We start from the raw sequence: 19,670 nt of genomic DNA, 5'->3' as shown, positions 1-19,670 counted from the left end.
AAAGGTTCTTACATCATTAAAAATTAAGGGAAACAAGTTGGCAACAAAAGAGGACACTCATGAAGTTGCGAGTTGATTTTCAAAAAGGGGATGAATGAAAGCGTTACGTTTAAGAACTATGAAATATGCTTGTTCTATTTTCTTCCATTTCCCTTCAAAAACAACTTGCCGACAATGGTAACAACCTCTAAGTGAAGAACATATGAAAGAGGATTCCAAAGTTTATTACATTACCATATGTGCTGAAATTTATGGTAATAAAGCAAAACTACCCAAGTAGGCAAAATTACCTTTTCAAGAGGGAGAAGAGAGGTCCATCATTCAGAGATCCCTAACTAATTGATCAGACTCAGTCACTTAGACATGGCTAGCTACAACAAATTTATCTGACTAGGACTTCTAATCAAAAGTATGCATAACCTCAAAGTTTAATCTAACTATTTCTCTGGCTTTGGCATTCTTACAAGTCATGGATATGGACAGTAGGCAACAAAATTTCATGAGATCATATTGTTACTGAACACGTGGTACATGTATGGGTACACATTCTTTATACATATGATTCATCAATGTTCATTTTTTGGTATAAGGTGCTGTGAAATTAGTATACAATATATGATGTTAATAATAGAATCTGGTAATTTTCCATGCAACACAAGACTTGGAATAGAACACCCAACGACCCTGTCTTTTTCTATACCCAAATCATACGTAAGAATTTAAGGATGAAGTTTTATACACCGCACAATGGTTGCAGCCTGGCATTTGAGGGGGACCCTTCACCAATACAAGTCTACAACTTGGAAATTGAGAAAGGGACCATGAAATAGATTAGAGGGGTACCTTTTGGGCTGAGACTGATTTCCAATAGGAAAATGTTGAATCCGGATCCTCCATTACTGGATGAAGACGATGACACGTGACACAAAAAATCATATGACACGTGACACAAAAAATGTTGAATCCAGATCCTCCTTTTTGCAATACCTTCTACAATTTGGTGTGCTCTTTCCAACTCTGGTGGAATAGTTTGATAATCCTTGTTATGTTTGAATTTTTCAAGTGTCACATTAGACAAAATTAGTAGAAAGAGCTTTACTGTGACCTCCAAGACAAGATCCCAAGTAACAATATTGTTAGGTTCTTAGTTTTGATGATAAACTGTGTTTATTTGTTTAAGCTTGTGGAAAATAATCTATGTAAAGCTATTTGATTATTTGTTTTTTTTGCACATATATCTGTACATGTTAATTTTTTAAAAGACAAAAATGTACTACTTGGACAAGGGTACTTGAACCCATAGACAATTTACATGTGAACTATGCATAAACAGATACACTTGACTCTTACAACTTCGATCAATACAACATAAGTTCAAACAAGAAAGTTGGTCTGAAAGCCATTCATAAAAGAAACATGTTAAATTGTTTCTGGTTTAATTGGTAATTATATACTTAAAAGTTAAAATTATAAGCACGCAAAATATGATGCATCTCAATTTTACTCCAATTTATGCTGCCAGTAAACCAGTAGGCAGAAATAGAAAAAGCTAATTCAAGTGATGGAATTTCATGTCAGCCCTGTATGAGTTCCTTAATCTATAATACGGCGATATTCAAATCCTATAAGAGAATGTTCTGCAAGTTGAACATATTAGAACCCAAAAAATCTGAAATGATTGAAAGTACACTTAATTATATAGAATCCATATTTATAGTACAATTTTGAAAATATAATTAGTATGCAATAAAATTAAATTCAAGTAGTGGAAGATTCAGGTACTGATCTGGTAGGAGAAGACAAAACAGGTTTTGGTGGCACTTCCAAGGAATTCATGTTGCCTTCCAACATTTCTATGACTTTACTTATTGTGGGTCTATCATTTGGAAAAGTTTGAATGCACCATAAACCCACCAATGTAAGTCTCTTTGCAATCTCATCTTCTGTTGTGGCCACTGCCCCATTAAGTCCCAAATCACCATTCACCTCGAGTTTTTTGTATATCCAATGCGGGAAGTATATCTCACTCGAGTGACTGGCTTCGGCATTAATGTTCTTCCTCCCACCCACCATTTCTAGCAGCATCATTCCGTAGCTATAAACATCAGACTTATGTGAAACTCCTCCAAAATGTCTATTCCATACTTCTGGAGCAACATACCCTATTGTTCCTCTAGCATCAGACATAGAGATAATGCTCTCATTCCTTGGACATAGCTTTGCAAGCCCAAAATCTGATATCTTAGGACAGAAATTCTCATCTAGAAGAATGTTATGTGGTTTTATGTCAAAATGTAAAATTCGAGTGTTGCAACCTCTATGCAAGTATTCCAGCCCCCGAGCTATACCCTTGGCGATATCATTCAAAATTTCCCAACTCAATGATGGAGTGGTTTCACCCACATTCTTATAAACAAATTTTTCAAGGGAACCATTGGCCATAAACTCATAAATGAGAGCCTTTTTCTGGCCTTCAAAACTGAACCCAAGGAGGGCGACAACATTGACGTGAGAAGTTCTACTGATGCTAGCAACCTCGTTAATAAAGTCTGCTCCATTCTTTTTCGATGCATTCAGTATCTTTACAGCAACAGGACAACCAGTGAGTAGTTTTCCTTTGTAAACAGCACCAAAACCACCTTGTCCCAGTTTTTCTTTGAAGGTATTGGTCATTTTCTTGACAGCTGAGAACTTATATCTTTTCAGATTTAGATCTCCATGTTTTTTTAAGAACGCTTCAACATCTTGGTCACCTTTTGTTGTCATCCAAAAGTTTATTTTCCATGTTGATGACTTGCTTCTAGAACAACAAATGATGATGATGCATACAATGAATCCAGAAAGCCCCGCTATAACACCTGTTAGCATATAGAGTAGTAATTAAGAAACATTTGATAAACTTTTACTTATATACAATTAAAATTTGTGTAGGAGAAGAAAAAATAGTAAATAAACAAGAGGTGTAGTTCTGGGATTTTCACAGAGACTTACGATGTTTAGCTGATGACAGACACCATTAATGCCCTCCACCAAATACTTAATTACTAACTTTTGGAAAAGTTGGAGCATACAGAAAAGAGATACAATGCAATTGTTGAAGTCATAAGAATAAGAATCATGGTTGTGAATTCTATGCTCCCAAAGGTTATGGTTACAGATTTTTCTTAAATATAAGACAATACAATAAGGGGTGATACAGTGTACGAGGCTCTTGTTTTGTAAGATATGACCATATGAGAATGGGATGGGGATCACCTGTCCCAACTTGATGTCCCCATTCCATTCATATATTGATATATGGAATTAACATATTATTTTAATAAAATAAAGATAAATTGAGGTATTATTTTTGACTTGTTGGCAAACACTGATTGATGTGGGACATGAGACATGAACTTTTCTGGGACCGTGGATCCCGTTCAATGAGAATGATAGATGTACAATAATGATAGAGGAAATATAAAAGGAAATTATATTTATTACCTATGGTGACTTTCCTCTTCCAATTCCACTGATAACCTGCAAAGAAAAGATGGTTAGATAATAGTGGCGTAATCTTGTTAAAGGTTTTCAGACTCAAAGAAGAATATTATGCTAATGCGAAATAACAATTTAACTACCACTCTAGGAGCCTAATTGAATTGAAGTCTATACTTTTGAAAGATTAAACCAATCTCTAAATCATATTGGATAAAAGATAGATAAGAAGAGGACCCAAACATAGTAACATGTATATACAATAATTGTTGGAAATAGAGAAACTAAGAAAGAGTTGAAGTGAATATGCATCTTATATTTTTCCAAGGGTCTGTTTGTGAGTTTATTTTTAGAGGGGGATGAATGGAAAAAGAAGGCTTATGAGTCATTTCATATGTGTATTTCATGACTATTGAATCTTCTCCTTCTCTCCTTTGCCCTCAAAAAATCAACTCACAAACGGACCATAAATAAATTTGTAAAGGGAATGGTATCATTTGTAGGCAAACATGAATGTATAATAATACAAATTACAATACTATCTAAATAGGAAATGATCATATAAGAAACCAAAAACCAATGTTGGAATACGGTCAAGATTGTGAGCACATAAGAACAAGTTTGTAGGAAGTACCAATGGGGATGAGACAAATTGTAGGAGTATCTTTACAGTTAAGTAACTGTAATATAAAGTAAGCTTCCAACTAACAATTTATAGAGTCAGATTTTTAAGCTCCATGCAATCTACAGCAGTAAATCAAGCATTGATCTGAAGAGGTATATCTTAAGAATGCAAAGAAAAATAAGAGAGAAATCTAGAAACAATGAGTTCATTCTCATTAATCAACAATGTACCAAATAGAGGAGTATATATAAACTTGCCAAAAATGAATAACTACCTTCTAACTAACTACCAAAGTTAACTAACTATCACTATGCCAAGTATTACAAGCAATATCTTCTATAACTCAACCTAGGCTACTCCAGTGAGCTTCCTGCACAAGCAAATCAAGCAAATCATTTCCTTCCCCTAGAAAATTAGCCATGTCCTCATGGCTGGATGTAGGGAATTGAATCTTGAGGATATATTCCTCATCTCGTGTTGCATCTTCAGTTACATTTCTCTCCCCTAGACCAAAAACTGTTTCACTATTTCACCTTCATTTTCAAAAAATTTTGATACCCAGTTTTTTTCGATTGCACCACATCATGCAGTTGAAGTTTGTAATCAGCAAGAAGTTATGTTTCTATACAGAAAACTACCAAGTATACACCTGATAAGTAATAATTGTCTACCAAGCCACACTATAAAACAATGAAAATACATTAGAACTCCTGCATAATGGCTTCTAATGTAGCATGCAGACCTATTCCTACAAATCTGCCGTTCTGCATATTTCTATCCAAATCCATTTATTAAAGCTAATGAATTTAAATTAATATAAATCAATAAATGATATTAATACTGAATAAGTTCAAACCAATTCATAATATTCAATGGATATCCATGAATATATTCATTTGGATAGATACATAATTCACCCAAAAAAACAAAAATAAAAAAATAATGTTTTCTGCTTTTCAATTTCATTTAATATTTTAGAAAACTAAACTCAAATAAATTTATCATTTTAATATTTTATTAAATTCAATCAATTATAAGGATATGTGTATATAATTAATATTAACATTTTATTCTTAAGTATGAGAAAAAATGTATGTAATATGATATATGAGTTTTATACATTGTCACTACATTATCCACTATTTATATTTAATCATGAACTCTTCAAACAAAAAAAGTATTTCAAGTGCATAGATATTACACTATAAGTATTTATTAAAAAATGTATATATAGAACCTCAAAAACGGCCGTATGTTTGTAGAATATTGCAATTTTTTTTAAAAGTTTAAAAAATCACTTTTTAAAAAAATTGATTTTTAAAAGTGTTTTTAAAAAAATGTTTTGTTCAGATATTAATTTTTAAAATGATGATTTTCTTCAATATATTTTTAGTTCTAATAAAAGAAAAGATATTCATCCATTCAACTCAATAAAAATAAAATCATGAATGGATTGGATGAATTACAATTCATCCATTAAAATTGGATATGAATAGATTAGATAACTTAAAATATGATTAAATGTATTTATATGAATCGGTAGATAACTTTTCATTCATCCATTAACATCTAAATCCAAATATCCACCCATTTGTCACGTTTAGTTGATTTAAAAAAATATTTTGGGAAGATATTAGTTTTTAAAATAATGATTTTCTTCAATAGTGTTTTTAGTTTTAATAAAAATCAAATCAAATAAATTGTATATTCATCCATCCAAATCCATGAAAATGAAGTTATGGATGGATTACAATTCAACCATTAAACTTTGACATGAATAAATTAAATAACTTAAAATATAGTTTAAATGAATATCATGTTATAAACAAAGAAACTAAGAAAGAGATGAATTGAATATTCATTGTATAGGTCAAAGATAGGAGACAAAGTAATCCTAACATAAATGTATAATAAATATAAATCACTTCACATCAAATTATATCCACTGAGATCATGTCAAATCAATCTTAACAATGATATATGATAAGATTTGAAGCAAGAAGGATACTTGTGTGAATTTGACAGTGTGAGGAAGATTGAGATCCATCAAGGCAATGACATGAAAATTGATATTTATCAATATCTATCCTCCCACAAGCTCCATCACTGTCCCTGCATCTCTTACAATTCAAAACATCTTCTTCAATAGTATCATAACTCACCTCAAACCCTTTTTCCACCACTTCTTTCAGAGCATAAAAATCATCACTAGGTTCAAGAGGAGTGCTCAGCAAGACTTGCACTATGCTACGATTCTCACATTTCTCCTCAAGCTTGGAAATTTCGTTCAATTCACTCCCTTCTTCCTCGTAGAATACATACTCGCCGTAGTAACTTGGGAAGCAAGTGAAGATTTTAGGGAAGGAAACATTAGAGGGACAATCGTAGAAAACGGTGATGTTATCCACGTTTTGGGTATACTGAAACAGAGTTGGGGACAAAGTATTGTTGGATAAAGGATGATCACAACTTTCATAGTCAACATCTTTTCGCACCATTTTCATCGTATAACTCATGGAGTTAATATTAATCACTTGGAATTGCTGTGAGTTAATATCAAGTTGTTCTTTCCTAGACACAAAGGTACGGAACGATAGTTGATCGGTTGTTGAGGATGGAGAGGAGGAAGAAGGTCAATGTAGCATGATGATGTAGAAGAGCTGGACCCGCCGGTGGAGGTACCTGAAAAGGTTCTCCGACGATCAAGTCAGTATATGAACTTGGTGATAAGTGTATGGGAATATGAGAATATGAGGAGAGAGAGCAATAGAATAAGTAATGCTAGAGAGTAGAGAGATTAAGATTCTTCCTGTTGGTAGAGACTTCTATTTATAGGGGGAGAGTTGACTTTGGGCTTTTGGCAGGTAGTGTAGCACGTAGCCGACCAAGAGTATTGTCGGGGGCTGCTTTTTCTGTGTCAGGCGGTCCGCCAGGACCGTACTCTACGATATCTTGTCTTTTAGCCTATGGCTGGTTTGGTAGCCGTTCTGTCGTCTGTCTGCCGTGTTGGCAAGTGGGTTGGAGAGGTACAGATGGTATGCCAGAAAGTGTCTCCAAGGTCAACTCTTGCACGCCAACCACGCGAGACCTACCTCGGCGGCCAAACATGTGGGTCTTTGGATCGCTGGGTAGGAACAGTTGCCCCCAGTCTGCCAGGATGCTGGGCGGGCATGTTGGGAGACTCTAGTTGTTCTTCAAACGACCTCTTCCTGGGTGATCCAACTGTATAAGACTTGGTAAACTGAGATTGAAAGGTGTTGTTTTGAGCTCGTCAGGGTGTCGGGCGAGCACTGTTAGAGACGTCCCTCGACCTGGTGATTGCCTAACTGGACGAGTTAGTCTAACTAGCAACTAGATGCTCTTCTTGTTTGAGATTTTGTGACGTGTCTCTTTGGTTCTTCGCACCACGTGGCATGTATTAATGACCTTGGGTAATGTACCCGTTGGGGGTGAGACGTTTCATCATTACCTGCCGTGACCCTTGATGTCCGCCGAACTTTGTCGTGACGTGGGAGCGACTGCTAGTTATTTAAGTGCCAGCACGTGGCATGACCTTTGATTTCCGCCGAATTTTCCTTGTTTTTCGGGTTTCTGTTGGATTGTACTTGAGTGTTTTCCTACGGTCCTGATGAGGACGGGGATGGGCCTGGCCACTGGGCCCATGGCTCAGGTTTTTCTATAAATAGAGGACGCCTCGTGGTTTTTCCTCTTTTACCTATTTCCATCTTTCTTGGATATCCTCCGCGATCTTCAACTTCTTCCAACTTCTTCTTCGTGATTTTCTTCCGATTTCTTTTCAACTTCTTCCAACTCCTTCCTTTAATCCAGGTAATACTCATTCCTCATGGTTTACATATGTGATTATGAGTCTGATTCTGATGTGGAGATCCTTCCTGGACCTCCACCGTGTTTCCAAAAACCACTGCCCTCATCTTATGCGTTGGTGGAGGTTCCCGAGCCGTTGTGCACCGTTCCCCCTCCTCCCAAAAATGGAAGTGTGGGGGTTCCAATGGAGGGGTGTCGGTGATTTTCTAGCATCATTGCGTGCCAAGTATGGGTTTATTTTGAGTGACAGCTCTGGGTCTGAGTCTGATGACTCTTGTGATGGCAGGTTCATGACGACGAGGACATATAAGGCCAAGGCCCCACAACTGTCTATTCATGCGGAGATGGCTGGGGAGGACTCCCGCTACTTGTGGGTCGATAGGAAGGTGCTTGGTACTCCTAGCACGTTCCCCTACGGGACTCCCCTCAACGTTCATGTGGTCAAAAAGTCTTTTCATGGTTTCGAGATCAGCGCCCCTAGGTCGGGGGAAAAGGTCTACTACAACTTTGCAGAGGAGAAGAGTGATAAGTACACCTTCTTCCTTTACGAGGCGTACTGCCGGCGTTTGGGGCTTCGCCTCCCCTTGGAGGAATGGGACGTGCAAGTCTTGGAGCATTTGCAGATCGCTCCTAGTCAACTGACCTCCAACTCATGGGGGTTCATCCGAGCTTTTGAGATCATGTGCAAGGCGGCGGACATCCCTTGCACATTAAAGTTATTCTTCTAGATGTTCCCTGTCGGCCATCGCACTAATACTGACGAAGATAAAGAAGGTCGCCATGGGTGGACGTGTCTCCAATCTCGTCCTAGTTGGGGGTTATTCACGTCATTTTCATCGAATGAGAAGAAGCGGAAAGGCGGATACTTCAGAGTGAATGTCAGGAAGGCATTCAACTCCTAGTGCTTTACCAAATCTGGCGTGCCGCGGTTTTGGTTCTCGTGGAAAGGGGACATCCATCAACGACCTTCCAAGGGCTTTCTGGTGGAGACTGAGGACTTATCCCCTGAAGAGGTGAAAGCCGCCGAGGCTATGACATATTGGATAGATGAGGGAAGACTTCTCCCTTGCGCCGCAATCCGTGATGGGGGTGGAGGTTTAGTAGACTTTGTTGGTGGGTGGGCCGATCGTTGATTGTCTTTATTGTTTGTTTTATGTATCTCCTTATCCTTTTGTTGACGATTTTTTTATTATGTGCAGTCGAACTAAAAGCCAAGATAAGCGAGAAACTGAGGAAAAACATGCTGTTGAAGAGGGTCGCCGACCTGGTTTAGAAAGACGCCACTGCTTCCAAACGTCAGAGGGCGGGATCTCCCGTGCCTCAGCCTATTGAGGGGTCTCCCAGCCGGACAACTGTGCAGCCAGCTTCGGTGAGTGGGGGGCGCCCTGTTAGGGAGTCGTCTCTTCCTGAGCAACCAGAAGACTTGGTGGACCAGGAGTTGGCTCAAAGGGCTTCTGATCCGCCTCTTGCTGCGTCTATCGAAGTAGTTCCTCCCGCTGCTCCTATTAAAACTCCTCTGTCTGCACCGACGAGGGTAGAAGAGATCACCGGTACGGCGGCGACCCTCGCCCCTGAGCAAGAAGCTGGAGTGGACGTCGATTGTCCCGCCAATCCAAGCAGGAAGAAAAGTTCCCGGGGTAGTCAAGATCGCCTCTCCATCTCTGTCCCCAAAGTGATTGACCAGGCGCTTATGAACGCCCAAAGCAAGGAGGCTTTTGACAAGTTACCCTTGTCCGTCTTGTTGCAGCACATGAAAGGGAGCGCCGTCTATATTGCCTCTATCCAGAAGTACGTGGAGACTGAGGGGGTCTTAGAGTCACGGGTCATGGATAGTTCGGCGGCGAAACTCCGGTCTCTTCATGAGGCGGAGAAGCAGAGGATGGTTGATCTTCACTCTACAGAGAATGAGGAGCTTGTCAAGCTAGGTGAGGTCGCCAGGGCTCAGGTAGCCGACTTGTCCGCCTGTGTGGGTTGTGTGGAGAGTGACAAGATCAAGCTTACCGCCCAGGTGATGGAGTCTGAGGGGGCGGTCCGTGCTAAGGATCAAGCGCTCCAGCGGCGGGATCTTGAGATGCGTCGTGTGAAGGAGGAGGCTGCAGTTTTGAAGGTCCGTGCTGATGCTGCTGAGCAAGAATAGGTTGTGCTTCTTGCGCAGGTGCGGGCGCTGGGGAGGAAAAGGCGGCTCCGGAAACCCGGGTTCGGGAATTGGAGGTGGGGCAGGCAGCTGTTGAAGGTGAAAAGTCTGCTTTGCTGGAAGACAAGGGTCGGTTGAGCGTCGAGAATGTGCAGCTGGAGAAGCTGGTGGGCGAAGCCGCAGTAGAGGCGTGGGAGAGTGCCTAGGCCCAGTTGGCGTTGGCTTTTCCAAGCACTGATTGGGCTTGGATGCAGCTGGGTGCTTATGTGGAAGATGGGCGCCTACTGGCAGCTGATGAAAATGACGATCCAGCTTTGTTGCCTTTTCCGGGTCAAGATGGGGGCAATATGTAATCTTTTTTTCTTTTTTAGTATCTTGTAATAGTTCCTCTTGAATGAACAGCTTTTGCGATTTGCCTTTTGTTTAAATTCTGTATCCAAAATGACTTTGTACAATCGCCAAATGATTTGTCTTAAACAACTTTGAATGTTTGATGGAATTAATTCTGGATTTGATCGCCTTTAGTGTATTCGGTGAAGTGGGAAGTGATCCTGCTTCGGGCGGGCGAGTGCATCGGGGAAGGGGGCGAAAACCGGCCCCTTGGATGAATGTAAAAAACCACGAGTGGGAAGTGGTTCGCGCCTCGGGCGGGTGATTGCACCAGGCAAGGGGGGCGGAAACCGGCCCCTTGGGTGAATGCGAAAAACCGTGAGGGGGAAACGATCCTCGTCTCGGGCGGGTGATTGCACCAGGCAAGGGGGGCGAAAACTGGCCCCTTGGTTGAATATGGAAACCATAAGTAGGAAGTAATCGTTCAAAACAACACAAAGTATAATACCTCGTTATTATATATATTTGAAAAAGATTACAAAAGAACGACCAACCGCGTATGGGCTTGTCGGTTAGGCATAAAATAACCGGAGGTTGGCGGCGTTCCAAGTCCTTGGGATGTCTTTTCCTGCCAAATCCTGAAGTTTGTATGCCCTTTTGCCGATCTTGCTGGTTATGCGGTAAGGTCCTTCCCAGTTAGGTCTCAGCTTGCCTTTTACCCGTCCTATATCTGCTCTCCTTAATACCAGAGTTCCTTCATCAAACTGGCGGGGAACGACCGAAGAGTTAAATTTCGCCGCGGTTTTATTTTTGATGATCTCTTCCCTCAAACGAGCCCTTTCCCATATCTCTTCCACTTCGTCAAGGTTGTTTCTTAGGAGAGATTGATTGCCACCCTCGTTGAACTAAAGTGTTCGCCAGGTAGGTTCTCCTATCTCGACCGGGATCATGGCCTTCGCGCTGTATGTTAAGTTGAATGGTGACTCACCGGTCGTAGAATGGGGAATGGTCCGGTACGCCCATAGTACGTGATGGAGTTGGTCTGGCCAATTTCCTTTCGATTCGTCCAGCCTCTTCTTTATACCTTTTAAGATGACCTTGTTTGCTGCCTCGGCCTGCCCATTAGTTTGTGGATGCTCCACTGAAGTGAAGTGTTGTTTAATGCGGAGGCCTGGCAACAATTCTTGGAACCTTCGATCGGCAAACTGAGTGTCGTTATCTGTTACTATGGCGGATGGGATATCGAAACGAGTGATTATGCTTCGCCAACTGAATTTTTGGATATTTGCTGAGGTGATGGTGGCTAATGCTTCTGCCTCTATCTACTTGGTGAAATAATCTATGGCGACTATCAAAAATTTCAATTGCCCCGTTGCTTGAGGGAAAGGTCCCAGAATGTCCATACCCCACCTGTAGAAAGGCCAAGGCGCTTGTGTTGTGGTTAATTCCTCTGGCGGGGCTTTGTGGAAGTCAGCGAAAAGTTGGCAACGAGTGTATTTTTGAGTGAGGTCTGCTGCGTCATTTTCCACTATGGGCCAGTAGTATCCAGCACGTAACACCTTCTTGGCGAGTGAGGTGGCGCCCAAGTGATGCCCACAACTTCCTTCATGAATTTCTCTAAGGACATAATCCGTTCGTTCTGGACCAAGACATTTAAGTAAGGGGGCGGTGAATCCCGCCAATACAGTGTCCCTCGAACCAAAGTGTACCAAGAGCAACATCTGAGGAATCATTGCTTCTCTTTTAAATCAGAGGGCAAGTTACCATGGAGGATGTATCGGATGAATGGGCCCGTCCACTTGTCTGGGATCTCCACTTGTTCCACTGCCATGACACTTGGGTGGTAGACTGAGCCCTGGACGACGGACCGATTGTTCCCGAGGCATTTGGTACTGGCGAGTTTGGATAAGATATATGTCCGGGCATTGCTTTCACGGGGCACATGTTGAATGGTTGCTTCATCGAAGTCGGCCATGAGCTTTTTTACTTTGAGCAGATATTTCCCGAGGAGGATATCCTTTGTCTGGTATGCACTTGTAATTTGGGAAACAGCTAATTGGGAATCACTGCAAATTAATACCTTATGGGCGCCCACCTCTTTTGCTAGCTGTAATCCGGCGATGCAAGACTCATATTCTGCCTAATTATTGGAGGTTGGAAATGTGAAGGTGAGGGAATGCTCGATGGTTACCCCTTGCCCATCCTCCAGCAGAATTCCAACTCCTCTGCCCCTTGGATTAGAAGACCAATCGACAAAGATAGTCCACACCTGCTCTCGATCGCCCTCTGGTGCAGTCAGTTCGGCCACGAAATCAGACAAGACCTGGCTCTTGACGCCATGTGAGGTTCGAAATGAATGTCAAATTGTGAGAGTTCTATTGACCACGTGATCATCCGCCCAGCCAACTCTGGTTTATGCAAGATTTGCCTGATTGGTTGGTTGGTTCTGACAACGGCTGCATGAGATTGGAAGTATTGGCATAACCTTCGCGTGGCTATCAATAATGCATAAGCCACATTTTCCAGCTTCTGATACCTCTGTTGCGGGCCTTGCAGGATTTTGCTTGTGAAATAGACAGGGTTTTGTCCTTCTGCCGTTTCTCGGATCAACACGGTTGCGACTGCCTCATTGGACACGGCCAGATACACATACAAAACCTCATTAGGCACTGGCTTGGAGAGAATAGGGGGCGGCCAAATATTGTTTAAAAATGTTGAACACCGCTTCGCAATTGTCAGACCATTCAAACATCTTGCTCTTCTTCAACAACTGGAATAAGGGAAGTGAGTGTTTGGCGGCGGACGGGAGAAACCTGGACAGTGCCGCTAGTCGCCCATTCAACTGTTGAACTTCTTTGACTTCTGCGGGGACTCCTCATGTCGATGATCACCTGGCACTTGGACGGATTTGCCTCAATCCCTCGACTAGTCAGAAGAAAACCGAGGAACTTGTCAGCTTCCACCCCGAAGGTACATTTTTCTGGATTGAGCCTCATGTTGTACTTGCGGAGTTGTTGAAAAATATTTTCCAGAACGGATACATGATCTTCGCCGGGGAGGCTTTTGGCGATCATATCATCCATGTAAACTTCCAAGTGGTCTCCAATCTGCCAGGCAAACACCTTGCTCATCATTCTCTAGTAAGTCGCCCCAGAACATTTTTCAACCCAAAAGGCATGATGGTGTAGCAGTAGATGGCCTGATCTGTGATGAACGCTGTTTTCTCCTAGTCGGGAGGGTACATCGGAATCTGATTGTACCCGGAATATGCGTCCATGAAGGACAAGTACTGATAGCCTGAAGAATTATCCACCAAATGATCAATATTAGGAAGATGATAAGGGTCTTCAGGGCATACCTTATTGAGATCCGTGTAATCCACGCACATCCGCCACTTCCCAGAAGGCTTCTTCACCAACACAACATTCGCCAACCAAGTGGTGTAGGTGATTTCGCGGATGAAACCCGCCTCTAGCAACTCGACAACCTTCAAGGTGACCTCCTTGGTCCTATCAGTCCCTATTTTTCGCCTTCTTTGCGCCACCGGCTTAGCACCTTGTTTTGTCGTTAGTCGATGGCAGACAAAGGAAGGATCTATACCAGGCATGTCTGCTGCTGACCAGGCAAAGAGGTCCTAGTTCGCCTTCAAAGATGCCTCCAGCCTCAACCTTTGACTTGGCGGAAGGGTGCTGCCAAGATAGACTACGTGTCTTGAGGACTAGCCTAGCTGCAGAGTTGTTTTTTCCCCCTATGGTTGTGGTCGAAAGTCTCCTTCGTCCGCCCGGACATCCAGTTCTACCATATGCACGCTCCCAAGGTCTTTTGGAGGGGAGGGGGCGTGTTGTTTGCTGAAGTGGGGGCGGAGGCTCATCTGGTAGCAACTGCGAGCCGAGTGCTGATCCCCTTTCACTGTGCAGACTTGGAGGCTGATTGAGAGGAACTTCATGCATAGATGGGGCGTAGAGACGATCGCTTCAAGCCTGTTCAAAGTTGGTCGGCCAATAATGGCTTTGTATTCTGAATCGCACTGGACGACCAAGAACTTTATCTGGACCGTCCTACTCATAGGGTGGTCGCCGATCATTAGCCAAATCTCCACGTACCCCTGGGGGTGATTCCCTGACCGGAAAATCCGACCAAATGCCCATCATATGGCAGGAGATCGCGGTCATGGAGTTCCATTTTCTCAAACAGATCCTGGAAGATAATGTCAGCTGAGCTACCCTGATCAATGAATAGGTGGCTAACCTTCTCGTTATTGAGCTTGGCGGTGATGACGAGGGGGTCATCGTGCCCTCGGACGACACCTTCATAATCGCTGTCGTCGGATGTAATAGGGGGCGTTGATCTGTAGCTCTGTCTCTGGGAGCTCCTGGCGGCGACGTGCATTACCTCCTGCACATACTTCTTATGGGTTGACCTGGAGGTGCCTCCGACGGCAAAGCCTCCTAAAATAGTGTTAATATCAACTGGGCTCATTGGTCTTCGGTTGTCTGCACGTGCCTATCCGCTTGAGGTCGTGGGGTAGGGTGTTGTTGCTGAAATTGAGGAGGGGACCGCCTTTTCGAAGACTCGGGTCGACGATGTTGTGGCGATCGCCGACGTTGTTCCAAGCCTGCGATGAACCGTTGTAAATGACCAGCCTGGATGAGATCCTCGATGGTGTCACAGAGTTGTGTGCAATCATTGGTCAGGTGGCCAAACATATTGTGATAGTCACAGTATTTGGATCGGTCTTGTGGGCCTGGCTTGGTAGGGCGTGGGCGGGGAAGTTGGACGAGGTGGGTGAAGAGGACCTCCTACAGAATCCTTGAGCGGTTGGCGTTCAGAGGGGTATATGTGGAGTATTTGGCCTTTTTAGGTAGTGAGGGTAGGTCGTGGGGGTGGTCGTGGAGTCTTGGCCGTTTGGCTTCCCGTGATGGGTGATGTATTTGGGGCTCGGTGTGGGTGTGGATATGGTGGGTTTCTTCCAGATTGATGAATTGTTGGGCTTTGGAGCGAAGGTCTTCCATTGTAAGATCGGTGTACTTGGCTAACTCTGTGCGGAAGAGACCTTCTTGAAGTCCCATAACGAGGACGTGCACTGCGACCTCAGGGCTTAGAGTACGTACCTTCATGGCCTCGGTATTAAACCGATCCAGATACGCCCGGATGGATTCATTAGGTCCTTGGCGAATTCCAGACAGCGTGTACGACGACCTGGGTTGCTCTTTGCTTGCCGTGAATCTTGTGTTGAAGGCTAAAGATAGAGTTTCCCATGTGTTGATGTTGTTTGGAGTCAAACGAGTGAACCATTGGAAAGCCGCCTTTTTAAGAGTCAGGGGGAAGGCTCTGCACATGATTGGGTCGGTCGCCCCGTGAAATAACATGGAAGCCTCGAAAGCGTCAAGGTGATCCTGGGGGTCCGCCGTACCATCGTATTGGTCCATATTTGTGGGACGGGTGAAGTGTGAGGGTAATGGGTAGGCCATAATGGTAGGTGTAAAGGGATGTCTAGCACCGCAGGAGTGGTGCGGGATTGGTTGGGATAATAGGTGGGACTCGCTCACTGACTCTTCCCGGTTACTTTCGTGAATAGGGCGCTCCGAGTGATCGCCATGGTTTATCTTAAATTGGCGAAGTTCTTGTATTACGTCGGCCTATTGCTGGATGAGCCGCTCTTGGCGTTCGAGCATCTGGAGGAGGTGTTGGGTGGTTGGTTGTTGTTCTGGAGTGGTATGGTGACTTCGGCTGGCCTGATGGGATGGTTGTCTTGGTGCAGGGTCAACTTGGCTGGTAGATAGAGCTCGGTTTCTGGTAGTCACCATGGTGTGGGTCCCCACAGACGGCACCAATGTTCTTTCCTAGAACACAAATGTACATAATGATAGTTGATCGGTTGCTAAGGATGGAGAGGAGGAAGAAAGTCAATGTAGCAGGATGATGTAGAAGAGTTGGACCGCCGGTGGAGGTACCTGAAAATGTTCTCTGACGATGAAGTCAGTATATGAACTTGGTGATAAGTGCATGAGAATATGAGAATATGAGGAGAGAGAGCAATAAAATAAGTAATGCTAGAGAGTAGAGAGATTAAGATTCTTCCCGTTGGTAGAGACTTCTATTTATAGGGAGAGTTGACTTTGGGTTTTTGGCAGGTAGTGTAGCACGTAGCCGACCAAAAGTATTGTCGGGGGCTGCTTTTTCCGTGTTAGGCGGTCCGCCAGGACGGTACTCTGCTGCGCTATCTTGTCTCTTAGCCTGTGGCTGGTTTGGTAGCCGTTCTGTCGTCTGTCTGCCGTGTTGGCAGCTGGGTTGGTGAGGTACAGACGGTATGTCAGGAAGTGTCTCCAAGGTCAATTCTTGCGGGCCAACCACGCGAGACCTACCTCGGCGACCAAGCATATTGGTCTTTGGATCGCCGGGTAGGAACAGTTGCACCCAGTCTGCCAGGATGTTGGGCGAGCATGTTGGGAGACTCTGTACGAGCCTCACATGACTTGGATTACTTCGTGGTAGAACACAAGTAAAGGGTATGGATCAATTATGGAATTACGGTGCATACTACAATTTAAAACACTACTTCATAGTTTAAATCATATCTTGAGATGAGATTGGGTAAAAGATAGATAGGAAGACCTAACTCCTAATATAGTTAGAAAGAAATCATACTTGTGTGAATTTGACATTGTGAAGAAGATTGAGATCCATCAGGGCAATGACATGAAAATTGATATTGATCAATATCTATCCTCCCACAAGCTCCATCACTGTCCCTGCATCTCTTACAATTCAAAGCATCTTCTTCAATAGTATCATAACTCACCTCAAACCCTTTTTCCACCACTTCTTTCAGAGCATAAAAATCATCACTAGGTTCAAGAGGAGCGCTCAGCAAGACTTGCACTATGCTACGATTCTCACATCTCTCCTCAAGCTTGGAAATTTCGTTCACTTTACCGTAGAATACATACTCGCCGTGGTAATTTGCCAAGCAAGTGAAGTTTTTTGGGAAGGAAACATTATAGTGACAATCGTAGAAAACGGTGATGTTATCCACGTTTTGGGTATACTGAAACAGAGTTGGGGACAGAGTATTGTTGGATAAAGGATGATCACAACTTTCATAGTCAACATCTTTTCGCACCATTTTCATCGTATAACTCAAGAAGTTAATATTAATCACTTGGAATTGCTGTGAGTTAATATGAAGTAAAGGGTATGGATCAATACAGTTACTGAGCTTGAATTCATCTCTGCCGCCACAGTAACGAGGTCGTTCTACATCATCCCAGAAGGGAAAGACGATTCTGGACACTGATCCACAATTGAATGGCTTGGTACAATTTGAGTATTTCGTTGTTGATTCTTGTTCTTGAGAATTGGATTTTGGCAAAGTGGTTAATAGTAAGAAGGAGAATGAAGAGAGGAATAATAAGGGGATGTGTTCCTTCATTGTAACAAGTTTAAGGGGTTGAAGTTAAAGTGAATATAATATATTGGTACACAAAGTTGAATACTGATATATGAAAGAGGTTTCTGAGTTTTATTCAATGAATGGTTGAAAATGCATAATATTCATTATAAGGAGTAAGAGAAAGGAAGGAGATGATGTTGTTGACTAAGAATAGGTATAGGATCACGGGTATCAAACGTTGTTTCATTCTTTGTATTAAGTCAATCATATATTGATACATGATTAAAAAATTTATTTTAAATAAAAAATAATGATTAACTTGGGACACAAAGTGGGTGAGATACAATTTGGAACAAATAATCTCTATAATAAGAATAGACATAAAGATTAGTGTCTAAGGAAAGTGTTGGTAAGTTTCCTATTTCTCTGTCTATGTCTCTGTTTCATATGGGAAGTTAGGAATGACAGAAAGACAAAAGATTTAGTGTTACCTTATTTTTAAAACACCAAAAGAAAATTAACAAAAAAATATCTGAGTTTAAATCATTTGGTAATTTTACTCACATCTTCTTATACTAGTATTATTATATAACAAAACTAGAGTATCAGTATGTAAAATGTGAGGTAAGTAACTCAGCACTAAAAAGAAGGTAAGACACACTGTAATAGGATGATAAAAAATAATGAAAATATAAGGTCATGAAGTGTAAATGTGTGACTAATATGAGTGATTTTTATTCCATGATTCCACAGTCCAAATAATTTTAGTCATTGATTTCAATTTCCATGATTCTTTTATGTGTTGGTCTTTCTCCAAATATCAATACCTACCATTTCAATAGTTCTAATTATCCTTGGTCAATGCAGTGCATTTATTCTCAAGCAATATTTTTTTCCTTCAATCGTTTTCATCATCATTTGGCATATATTTTTTTAGAGCATATATAATAGCCACACATTTTTTATTGACTCGTATTTCAAAAAATTAGAAAAGTATAAGTTAAACATGATAGAAAACGAGATATATGTCATCCAATGAACTTTCTGGTTTTTTTTCTTATTATTGTCTCTGTTTATTTTTTAAAAACAAAAATAAATTATCTTACTGAGCATTTTCCATTTTTTATACTAGAAAAAGGAGTCTGGTTTCAAGTACTTCGTCTTATTTATATAAATGATACCGCCACGTTTTTATTTTATAATGCGCCACATTTTGTTATTTGTATTTCTATAGGATGTGATTAATAATGTGATGAGAGAAAGATAAAGTATAAAAGGGAATGTCAGTGTCAGTAAAAAGGTGTAAGAATATGTTAATTTATAAATTACCGAAAAATTGTAATATTAATGATATAATCCAATTTAAAATTATTAATCACTCAATTGAGCTTGAAAATAAATTACTGAGTTATTTTCTAATAATTATTCATGAATGACAAATGGAAAAAAGCATTCAAATGTCTTATTTGTGACCAAAAGTACATTTTAGTTAAAAGGAAAAAAAATATACAAAAACAACAAAAGAAACTCTATTTATGTTATTGAATGTTAGGAGATAAATGTCAACTACAACGTAAGTTAAGTGTTGTATGTATAAGTATGCTGCTTCGGATGAATGATCTAAAATAAAAATATATATTAAAAATAGCAAATGTATTAGTGAAATATACTTAAAAGAAATGATAATAATACATCTATGACTTGAACATGTGGAAAAATCATCAGAGCTCTCCAAAAACTAGCAGAGCTAGAAAAATTAAAAATGTTAATAGAAAATTTAAGGATCTATATATTTGAGTCTTATAAGGCTAAACTTGTCATGTTATTTTTAATAAACAAATAAAAATAAAAGTTCAATAATGCATCTTAATGATCCAATAATGACT

The 19,670-nt window shown here is 41.3% G+C and overlaps 1 protein-coding gene and 1 long non-coding RNA gene across 2 annotated transcripts; one reads left to right on the top strand and one right to left on the bottom strand.

Moving 5' to 3' along the window:
• On the bottom strand, positions 1,634 to 17,992 carry LOC109358209 (LEAF RUST 10 DISEASE-RESISTANCE LOCUS RECEPTOR-LIKE PROTEIN KINASE-like 2.4). Its single transcript, XM_019602310.1, has 3 exons — positions 17,040 to 17,992; positions 3,484 to 3,519; positions 1,634 to 2,858 (listed from the first exon to the last, which is right to left on the bottom strand). Exons 1-3 carry the CDS (start codon positions 17,821 to 17,823, stop codon positions 1,759 to 1,761), a joined length of 1,920 nt encoding a protein of 639 aa, XP_019457855.1. The 5' UTR covers positions 17,824 to 17,992; the 3' UTR covers positions 1,634 to 1,758.
• Positions 17,883 to 18,423, top strand: LOC109358215. The gene is made up of 2 exons (XR_002108931.1): positions 17,883 to 17,998; positions 18,163 to 18,423. It is a non-coding gene; the product is annotated as an uncharacterized LOC109358215 (long non-coding RNA).

This window comes from Lupinus angustifolius, chromosome LG10 (genome assembly GCF_001865875.1).
Source record: "Lupinus angustifolius cultivar Tanjil chromosome LG10, LupAngTanjil_v1.0, whole genome shotgun sequence".
NCBI lineage: Eukaryota > Viridiplantae > Streptophyta > Magnoliopsida > Fabales > Fabaceae > Lupinus > Lupinus angustifolius.
This window is presented reverse-complemented; position numbering and strand designations above follow the sequence as displayed.

Bases quoted from the DNA above. Each gene is read 5' to 3' on its own strand.
- LOC109358209 (XM_019602310.1), bottom strand. From the start codon at position 17,823: ATGAAGGAACACATCCCCTTATTATTCCTCTCTTCATTCTCCTTCTTA. The intron at 3,520-17,039 runs GTATGATTTCTT...TTTTCTTTGCAG, and splicing joins ACAATGTCAAATTCACACAA to GTTATCAGTGGAATTGGAAG. The intron at 2,859-3,483 runs GTAATAAATATA...ATATGCTAACAG, and splicing joins GAAGAGGAAAGTCACCATAG to GTGTTATAGCGGGGCTTTCT.